The sequence below is a fragment of the Cyprinodon variegatus genome, unplaced genomic scaffold (assembly GCF_000732505.1).
Source record: "Cyprinodon variegatus isolate N-32 unplaced genomic scaffold, C_variegatus-1.0 Scaffold358, whole genome shotgun sequence".
NCBI classification, from domain to species: Eukaryota; Metazoa; Chordata; class Actinopteri; order Cyprinodontiformes; family Cyprinodontidae; genus Cyprinodon; species Cyprinodon variegatus.
The window spans coordinates 405,498-416,155 of record NW_015150811.1 but is presented as its reverse complement, the minus strand read 5'-3'; the positions used below and the strand labels follow the sequence as shown (position 1 = coordinate 416,155).

The 10,658-nt window shown below is 38.3% G+C and overlaps 1 protein-coding gene across 1 annotated transcript; it reads right to left on the bottom strand.

Moving 5' to 3' along the window:
- Positions 1-2,892: 2,892 nt before the first annotated feature.
- tyr (tyrosinase) lies at positions 2,893-7,694 on the bottom strand. The gene is made up of 6 exons (XM_015386162.1): positions 7,564-7,694; positions 6,490-7,381; positions 5,928-6,144; positions 4,417-4,564; positions 4,107-4,288; positions 2,893-4,014 (listed from the first exon to the last, which is right to left on the bottom strand). The coding sequence occupies exons 2-6, from the start codon at positions 7,315-7,317 to the stop codon at positions 3,767-3,769; spliced, it is 1,623 nt and encodes a 540-aa protein (XP_015241648.1). The 5' UTR covers positions 7,318-7,381; positions 7,564-7,694; the 3' UTR covers positions 2,893-3,766.
- Between the last annotated feature and the right edge of the window lie 2,964 nt (positions 7,695-10,658).

The following is a 10,658-nucleotide window of genomic DNA, read 5'->3' as shown; positions in this document are numbered from 1 at the left end:
CCCCTGAAAATGAGAACCTAATTGTTGTTCGATGCTATAGTGCACATATTGTTAACAGTGATACCAGTCTAACTAGGAAGTACCAATGTGGTGGCCGGTTGCTGCACTTTAACCCGTAGCCTAGTAACAATGGGCAATCAGCAATCCAGTGAATAAATAGAGATCATCACCCTGTGCGTGTGCAAACACGGGAATTCTTCCTCTTCTTCCAGATTGGCAAGTCGACCAGCGCCATCTCTTGCCGCTGAGTCTGATGTGTGTTTTCATCCGTTAGATCGTATCAGCACATCGGGCAGTACAGTGTAAGAACATACATCGGGAGCTGTGAATTTTTAAACCCTGTGATTTCATCATACAGTTTGAGCTGGCACTGAGTATAACGAAAAAAAAAAAAAAAAACATACAGTGTATGCCCAGACTAAGCAGTGTGGATAAAACATGTCATATCAAGTGCCTTCAGGAGCTTTGATTTGAAAATAGTTTAATTCTTTATATGCATAGAGTTCTGAAAACCTTTTAAACCAGTTATTTTGTGACAGCATCAACAAAGTCATACATGACTTACCGGGTATTAACGTGAGTTTATATAATCACGTGACATAGGAAGCTTAGACATGCTTGGTGCTGTTACTGCTGTGTTTGTATCCTCAGTCGAAGTTACAGGTCTATTCACCCTCTAGTTTCTAGTCAGGTTGATTGGTTTTCTCCTACTGTTTGGCAGTATTTTAACTGTCCAATATATGTTGGTTGATTACCTCACCAGTTAAGTTTTTTCCCTACAAGTTCTCCTTGAATGATTTGGCAGTGTTTTCCATACGTTCTCCTCTTGAGTCATCTAATAGACTCACTGGTAAAATTTTTCTAAAGCCTTGTTGAGTCCTCTACGAGAATCCCTTGTTGTTTGGAAAGGGCCTGGCCTTGCTGAGATATGTTATTGAGGCTGTTTATTGTCTGGGTGGCGGATCTTCGTGACCTTGTTTGTTTGTATAAACCAGTGCTTGCAGCACTGCCTCTGGTGGTCAGTAGGGATCAAATTGAGAGACAGAAAGGATCCTGGTCCAATTGAAATAAATTGAGGAAAGCAGCACTTTTTTCTGAAACCCCCATGCTTCCCTTTCCCCAAACATCTCTTCCTGGTCTGCTGGGGGGGAGCAGATGAAAGACATAGTCCCTCTGGTGTCCTGGGCCCCTCCTTGTGGGACGTGGCTGATTCGGATGCTTAGGAGAGGTTCCAGAGGGGACTCGCATCCCTGGATGTGAGCCCTGGCTTTAAAACTCTCTTCCCTCCATTCAAAACAGATGTCTGAGCCACCTCAGCTGACTCCTCTTGATGTGGAGGAGGAGTGGCTCTACTCCAAGCCTTGCATAAATCCAACTATGAAGTGCCCGGCCACTCTGCAGAGAAAGCCCATTTATGTCACTTGTTACCCTTTTCTTTCATGACACAGCTAAAACACAGTCATCACATTATACAGTCTCATTTCATCACCTTGTTACTAATCTGGTATTTGGTGATCATTTTACACCAAAGATGCACCATTTTAAACTGTCTCAGAGAGACTTTGCTGCATATTCAGTCAGTTTGTTTTTTTAATCTATTCTTTCATTGAAATTTTTAATTAAAGCAAATCCCATTCAAGTTTTTTAATGCAGAGTGTTGATAGTTTTCAGTTACACAGCAAAATAAAATAAAATAAAGTTTAAATACTCTGTTAAAATATTAATTCCTTAGCATAAACTTGCCAGTTTTTGGTCGCTGGCAGAACCAAGAGTATTTTTATTTGATGGAGGTCAGAATATATTTCAAGTTTTTTTAGTTTTCTCCTTCAAATAAAAAAAAAAACACTTATATTTTCTTACTGTGAGGCAGAATTACCTTTTTAGCTGTGACTTGGGTGAAGCAGTTTGTATGTTTGTCTATCTTCTGGCCTGTTGGCCCATTCCTCTGTATAGAACTTGTGCACCTGAATCTGGTTTGCATGTCACCTTGCTCTCACATACTAAGATTTATGATGGGCACTCTAAAAGATTGACTGTGTTGTCCTTGAGCTTCTTCTTATCTAATTTGGTGTGATGATTGAGGTTTTAGCCCATTTTGAAAAAGTCTTTTTCTCCTCCTCTCTGAGTAGTTTTTCAGACCATGCTCAATACAGGATTCACTCCAATGATTAATGGCATTCTCTTACCAGGTTTGTTCTGCATCTTCACACATGAAGACACCAAAACACATTTATTTATGGGACGCAACTATTATATTTTTCCTACAAAATTGCTTTCCCCCCGCTTTTTATTCTAGCATATAGTTTGTTTGTATTTTTAAACACAGAACTATGGCATACGACACATCTGCTAATAGTATGATTTCATTAATTTATACAACAGTGAAAAAAACATGTTTTCTTTTTTCAGCTTGCCTTGCTTTCAAATGCAAATTTAAAAAGAAAATATCTTTTTGAAAGTATAATTTCTGCTTCTACAAATTATTAGTTAAATTTCTGAGGAACTATTATAGTGTAAATTTCTTTGGTAAAATAACTTCTTAAAAAAATGAATAAAATATATTTTTTTAATTCATTGTATTTTGATAATGTGTATTTCATCCATTGTTATACGGACTTGAGATTGTGAGAGCTGCATTTCCATCAACACACTTTATTGGCTACACATCTGTAATCTTGTTATGTGAAACAAGATAAAATTGATTCATTGTGAAATTATTTGTCTAACTACCAAATAATCAGTTGTACGATGAGGTTCACACTCCTTAATGTCACTGAATGAAAATATTTCTCAATAGCAGCACATCCACATTTCTACCACTAAAGAAGTGTAGATCTGTTTTTAGCATTTTAAAATAGCAGTCACGTCTTGGAAGATATTTTTAATCAGCTTTCTTGTATTCCCAACATATAATCACAGAATAATCAGTATTCATATAAACTCATACAAACTCATGATTGATATAGATATGAATCCAACATTTATTTATTTTTTTTGTAACGTAAGGCATTGTATCACAGAGTTATATTATAGCACCATTGTGAACCCACAAAATATTGGTTATGATTCATTTTTCACCGTTATAGACGAGTGCAGACCTGAATGGCTGAAAGACTGACTGTGAATCAGAAACATTTTAGGCCATCTGTATTATGGAGTTTCTATGAAATGCTTGCACAAAGAAAATACAGATTTGATAATATATACAGAATAAAAGGTTGGACCTCAGTTTATTAGCTCAAAAGAACGCCACAGAGAGGGTTCAAGTTTCCTTACAGATTCCATAATCTTAATGATTCAACATAAGGAGGGAATCGATGTGACATTAACAGCTTGTGCAAACATTACCACACCTAAGATTGTACTTTAGCAGCAGTGGAGGTATTTAATATTTAAAGACTTTGCATGATTAGAGTTTTAAAACCCTACTTTTTTCATGTAAATGGAATTTCTTACCTTAGATTGGAAAGTGCTGTATTGTATATAATAAAAATATGTCATAAATAATAGTTCTGTTTCACTTAATGAGAAAAATATGAAGATATGGTTTTAACACAATAACACAAGGATTTCCAGTATGTTTTCAGAACAGATACATCAAGTAGGATGGGGAAAAAATAAGTGTTTGTTTTTTACTGATGCTTTACTGGCTCATCTGTACCTGCATTACCTCTGTGTTACATCTGTTTGGATTTTTTAAATTAGAAAGTCTCCTGAATAGTTTGAACACCAATATTCAGCTAGTATTTGATAGTATCTGTTTTTGTTAAAGAGTGGTTTGATATGACGATGAGCCTTCTTCTGAACTGCTCTGTAGCAGTGGCTGCCTCTCTCCATAGTTTGATGCTCTCTTTCTTCTCTGGTTCCGCTTCCACCTCCTTCTTGCAACAACAAGTACAACGGCAGAAATCGAAGCAATCAAAGCTCCAAGGATCCCGGCCCCCAGCAGCCACTGCCAGATATCTTGAGCTTGTTGCAAGTAAGGGGTAAGAAACTCCTGCACAAACCTCTGACCTGTGGACAAGCAGAGTGGATCAGATGCAACTAAGGGGCAGAGAGCAATTAAAAAGCAAATTTAGTAGACATGTTTGAAGTAATGTACTAACCTGGATCCAACAGGTAAGAATACTCATATCCTAAAGCCTTGTTGGACAGGAAATAGTCTCCGTTTCTGTAGAGTGGTAGAAAAGGTACCATATAGTAGCCATCATTATGGCCTATAGGGGCATTGGCTCGTGGGTAGCTGCTCCGCGGAGGCTGGTGGTTCCTGAGCCAGCGTTCAAAGATGCTGCAAAGGATAAAATGTCAAAAACGAGTACAAAAAATTTGATGAATTGGTTAATTATTCTAGCAATTATTCTACAGTTAGATGAGTTTGAGCATCCTGCATCAATAAATGATGCAGCTTTGGTTTACCTGTCAATGAAGGCATGGTGCAGCAGGAATATAGGGTCATTGGCTGAACCTTGGACGGAGGACATGGAGCCATTCATGAAGACGTGCAGAGAGTTGTGCATGGTGCTCTGGCCTGGTACTGCTAGACCTGTCTCTGGGCTGGCAAATCCTGCAGGAGGGGACACAGATTGAGGTATCACAAAGTGAAGGATGAAATGGTAAATAATGAATGGACGGCTAAAATCACATGGAGAAAAAGATCGGAATAAAATGAGAAAGATTGAAGTATATCCCTAACTAAGCTTATGGGAAATCACAAGTACAGGAAAATGCACAATTTGGATTGTTCATAATAAAAAATTGCTCCTACAAAACATGCTCCTGAACTTTGTAGACCCTCTCAAGAGTTAAGGCTGAAATAGCTTTAAAGGGAGAACCAACGTCCCATTGACATTTCATGTGCTTGTCAAAGCAGGTAAGTGAATACTTTTGGAAGTACAGTATATTTTCCAAAATCTTTTTGAACTCATCAGAGTTTGTGAGACAGGTCTTTGCTCTAAGCTCTTTTTGGTCAGTTGAAGTTATGGGCATTTTTGCACTGTGTTCTTTTTGTTGCTGAAAATGGACACTGACCCTAACAGAGTAAAGTGGGACTTGCAGGGTTTTAGTTGTTGTCAGTTATTTCACAATCTCCTGGATGAGTAGTTGATCTGTTGTAACTTTAGTTTTTCGAATAATGGCTGTCAGTTTGATTTCCCTGACACTTAAAGCCTTAGTAGTTTTGTAACCCTTTCAAGGCTGATGGATTTAAACAAGTTTTTTTTCCCCCTTACATTTAGCTTAGGGCACAAAGAACTGGCTTTGGAGATTATTTAGGTCTGGTGGTGATCAGACGAGACGTAGGTGGTAAAACAGATCCATAAACTAAAGTTGATAATTCAATTCATAAATGACCATGGTGAATGATTATATACTCACTTGGCCCAGGTCTGTTTGGATTGCTTCTTTTCTTTAGTAACGATTGAAAACTATTTTATGTATAATGAGGTTTTCTTTGGAGTTTGATTTAATTTCATTATGAAAAATTTTACTTGTGAAAAATTAAAATAAAATGAATCTGCAAGGAAGGAAAATCAGCCCTTTTCACAAAAATACAGTATCTCACAGAAGGGAGCTATTAATATATATAGAAATAATCCTAAAGAGATTTACATAAACGGTCATATGACATTTTTTTCAGGCTAATGATCCTTTTTGAGTTAAACTCCAGCATAATTTGCATAAGATTAAAAAAGGCAACACACAGTAGGACTAAATTCATGTTGGCATTGGCTTCTCTTTGTACAAATTGTATTTCATAATTTGTCTGTTTTGGTAAAGTATTTAATGTTATAGTTTAGTCTATGTGCAATTGGACAATGTTCTTTCTCTTTCAGTTAGATATACTGTGCCCACATCAGTGTTTCAGTTTTCTCTACCCACTTTTGAATAAAATGAAATAAGAGTAGGTGTTTAAATGTTGGTATATTTACCCTCCAGGACGTTTCTAAAACTCATGTTGGAGAATCGGTCCATGTTTCCCGTCTCATACCCAGGAAGGCCCACAGCGAAGTCCACATCAGCTGATGTAGGGAGTCTCGGTACGCGGTTTTGGTCGTGGTTGCCTGGATTACGCAACAGTGGACCCTCTCCTGTGGCGTTGCATAGAGCCTCTCGGTTGTTGTATTCCTCAGGCTGAGAGCAGATCACCTGTACCACAAAATATAAAAATAAAGAGCTGTCAAATTACAAGAAGATGTTTCCTGTAAGCAAACTAAACTTTATGATTTTATTTATAAGGAGAAAGCAAAGAAAATTTCCAATATGAACCAAAGGAATATGGTCCTCTGTGTCAATAAGTAATAATACAAAATCAGCTTTTTTAGGTTTCATTGGTTAACTGAGTATAAACCTTTACAGGATTTTGTGATTTAAAAAAAAACTATTTAGCAAACAAAGGCTTTTCACATTCTACACTTGAAAGACATTTTTGCTCCCTTTAAATGTGAAACAACTGTTTCCTAGTAATGAAGTGTGTTAGACAGATTTTTCTACCTTCCACGAGGAGAAGACAGAAGCAGGGCTGATGAGGTTGGGATTTAGGGAGCTGCGTCCGCCCATCAGAGCATCGGTGCACACTTCACAAGACTGGGCATTCCTCCAGTCCCAGTATGGGATGGTGAAGTTAAAATCTCCTGTAATTTTCCTTATCTCATTCTCCCAGTGTAGCAGGAAGACTCTGTGCCAGGGAAGGAATGCTGCAGACTCATGGGCAAAATCTATGTCTCTCCAAACATTCCCTGGGCCTCCCAAGAAGGTGTCTCTGGAGACATAGTAGTGTATCCAGACAAACAGGTCGTAGGTGTTGATGTCAGAGAACATGGGGTTCTCACCGTTTTCCCCCATCTCTGCTCTTGTTGCTGTGGAGATGACATAGTCAGGGTTGATGGTGTTTTTAGCCAGGTTTAGGTAAGAGATGAACTTTTGCTGCTCTGAAGTTGACATGGTCATGATGTTCCTGCGCACAGATTCTCTATACTGAGCACAGTTTGCACCCCAGTACCCAAACCTGCACTCTCCACAGTTAAAACCTCCATAGTTTCCAGCACAGCGACACGTCCGGTTGAAGAAAGCCAAAGGCCATCGCTCTCTGTCATCAATTCCATCGTGTGGGTACTGCGGCCCGTTGGGCTCTTCTGATACCAGCACCTCAGTGCAGAACCCGCGGCCTGACAGGGCTCCGCAGGGTGAGCCGTCTCCTTCCCAAACTGGACAGCACTCTTTAGTTCGCAGCCCCTCGGAGTTAGCACAGGGGCGAGGGAACTGGGTGAAACAGAGCCCCATCAGATGCAGGAGGACAGCAGATCCAAACAGGTTCCTCATGATGAAAAGTCACTTTGGTTTGGTAATTTTACTAAAAATCAGAACCTGTTACCTTCCCTAACCTCTGCAGGCAAATACAAACATTGGAAAGAAGCACTGATTAGTAAAAAACTGGCAGGAAGTAACTAGTAATCATAAAAAGAGGCAAACTAAATTAATGAAACACTTTAGCAGCAATAATTAAGTAAATATTAAAAGATGCAGATAAGAATCAATGAGTTATATTTGTATAAACTTCTACCCTACCATTTAAGCAGCTCTTAACCTCCTTCGAACCCCTCTTTCACACATCCAGGCAGCTCTGTCCTGCTCCCTGCCTACTCATTCAGCCGTTCTGGGGGGCTGTCCCCTGAAAAATGTGTGATGTCAAGCACCCACTCACACAAAGTTTAATATGAGCATCACATGCTCAGGATAATACTTCTTTGCACTTTGTCTTGAGACCAGCTGACCTCGTCCCCCTCGTACCTCAGGCAAGAGAGGGAGGTTTTGTGGTTATGTGTGCACCATTTTATCCCCCTCCTCATCAGCTGCTCTCGAAGCACCCAGCCCTCCGGTTAAAGTCTGGGCAGAAATGTACGCATGACCAAATCAATGCCTTCTTCTGATAATAAGAGGAAGGAGTTAGCAAAGATGTGAAATCGGACTGATGTTTTACCAAAATCAGCATTGAAATTCATTTGACTTTGACGGAAATATATGTGGGGATCACCATATTAGTTTCTAACCAGGTTAACCAGGTAAAAAAAACAAAACATTTTTTTTTCAAGTCTTGTCTGCCCCTAAACATAGTATCCTACCTATTACATTTCAGCAAAAATCTGTAAATAACTAAAAAATTACAATAAACAGAACAGGAACATTTCAAACTTTCATACAATAAAACTTTCATACAATTTCATTTGAACATTTAGTTTAACTTGTCATTGTAAAGGTATAGTGGAGAATTTTCTGAAAAGACCTGCCCTCTCCACTTTAAAAAAAATACACATGCACAACCCTGTACCCGCTCCTGAGAGGGAATGCCTATTAAACGTGTGTGAGAGCATGCACAAGCCCATTTCTCCTCATGCACGCTCTGTTTGAAAGTTGCTGTTTGCATCACTCATACAAGCTTACTTTCAAAAAGAAGATTTGCAATTTTTCCACTATGTCAGACTCACCACCGGTAAGGGAAGATAGGGACAAGCCCGTAGGACCCGTAGGACGGCCTTACGCAAACCACTTCTTTTGATGATCCTCCCAAAAAAAGAACATCCTCCTCTATAGCTTTAAAAATACCATTTGAAGAAACTCTATAGCAGATAGAACTGCCTTCTTAAAGAAACTACAATCTCATGCAAATCTTTTCAGACTGTTTTATATATTTTTTTTCTGTTACAACTACCGGTACAAGCTTTCATGTATCTGATGGAATTTTGGTGACAAGCACAAAGCAGTGCTTAGTGGTGAATTGGAAGTAACACCATCTGTAGTTTTCAAAATTCTTTTGCAATACAAATCTACAAGTTAGACTGTGTCTATAAGTGTTCAGACCATTTACTCTGACAGTTGAACCTGAGAGGCAGGTTTTAACGTGCCTTGTCATTGTTACTCAACAACAGTGATAAACTATGCATAAACGGCAGAATATAGCAATGTATCTACGGTAATTAAACAGCAGAATCTAGGCTACAAGCAGCACAAACCTTTTTAAAATGTAAAAAATAGAAGATGTAAAACGTAATTATACGACACTATAGCTTCCTTAAAACATTTCTGCATCTACTGATACAAACCCTGATCAAACCAGCACAAAATACATATCAAATGTATATCCTCTACACCAGCATTGCAGAGATACAAACCTATAAACAGCATCAGAAGCTCAACCAGGATGGAACTAGTTTTAAAAATATCTTAATTTTGCTGTTTCACCAAATTTATTCACAGACATTGTGGTTGCACTCATTTTAACCAGAGTATGTAATTTCGAATAATACAGACATAGGGTTCAAATGGTTAAAAGAAATACTGTATAACCCGTTGCCTTTACAGTTCCTGTCATTATCCTCCTGTTTGTACTTTAATACCCGCATAAATCAAACTGTGAAGGCCTCAGTGGTTTGTTATAACTCATGAAGGAATTATAAGCATCATGGTGACTAAGGAGCCAAGTAAATAGGTCAGTGATAGAGTCATAAAAAAGTTTTAAGCAGACTTGGATTACAAAGCAAAACTTAAATATCTCGCTGAGGAGAGTTTGATCCATGATATAAGCATGTAGAGTATGCAGGAACACTAAGGGCACCAAGCATGGGCTTCACAGAGACACTTGGTATTATTATATTATCAGCTCATAAGTGGCATTTGTTGGAAGAAGAATACAGTTTGTTCTCCACAAATCTGCCATTTGTTAGGTATTGGTAATAAGAAAGCAATGAAAAGTGAGGGTTAAAAATTGTCACTGTTCACAAAGTTGGCAGCAAGCATTTTGATTTTAACCTTCTGATTAACAAAAACAAAAACGAAACATTTTTGCTTCTATTCTTTTGCATCCTATCAGAAAGATTTCCAGGGTCTCTCACCCTATGACTCCTGATTCTGAACCTATAGGATATAAGTAATTGATGGATGAATGTTTTATACATAGAATGATGTGTGGAGGAAAAAGTAACATAACAAGTATGTGTTATATTGGCATGCTTTTCAGAAGCAGGGACAGGGAAGCAAGTTTCAATAAAGAGGAAGGAAGTTGTAGGCAAATACAGGATAGGAATAAAAATAAAAGCTGTAACAGTTCAGACTGGAGTGGAGTCACCCCTCAGCAAGGCAATTGCCCTAAACATACAGCAGCAGCTACCTCTGAATGAATTAGATCAAGGTATGTTCATATGCTAAAATGTCCAAATCAAATCATCTGGCAACAAATATTGTTGATAACATTCACTTTGATTCTGTGTAGTATACAATTAGTTTTTTAAAAACTATTTTATAAAGTTATTTTAACTGCTGCCTGCACGTTTGATTCCCTTTCTTTCAATATTTTGGATTTCTAAATCATGATCTGAGTTTCATCTGAATGCAGTTAAAGCAGAAGCAATTACAACAATGCTGATGAAGGTTCTCAGTCATCCAGGTCAAAGTCATTCCGTAAAAATTCAAAAAATATCCACTGGACTTGGTTTTCAAGATTTGAAGACGTTTCGCCACCTCTCCAGGAAGCTTTCTCAATTCAAATGTCTGGATCCGCAGTGAGTTTGAGTCTTATATAGACAACGCCTTGTATCGCTTGGAAACATGCAAATGGTAACCGATGAATGGGTCGTTTAGTTCCATCGTTCCATCAGCATATTGGTATC

What these genes read in the sequence shown, in the direction of transcription:
- tyr (XM_015386162.1), bottom strand. Translation starts at nt 7,317, where the DNA reads ATGAGGAACCTGTTTGGATCTGCTGTCCTCCTGCATCTGATGGGGCTC. An exon ending in CTGTCTTCTCCTCGTGGAAG is followed by an intron (nt 6,145 to 6,489) that starts GTAGAAAAATCT and finishes TTTGTGGTACAG; the next exon opens with GTGATCTGCTCTCAGCCTGA. An exon ending in TTCTTACCTGTTGGATCCAG is followed by an intron (nt 4,015 to 4,106) that starts GTTAGTACATTA and finishes GCTTGTCCACAG; the next exon opens with GTCAGAGGTTTGTGCAGGAG.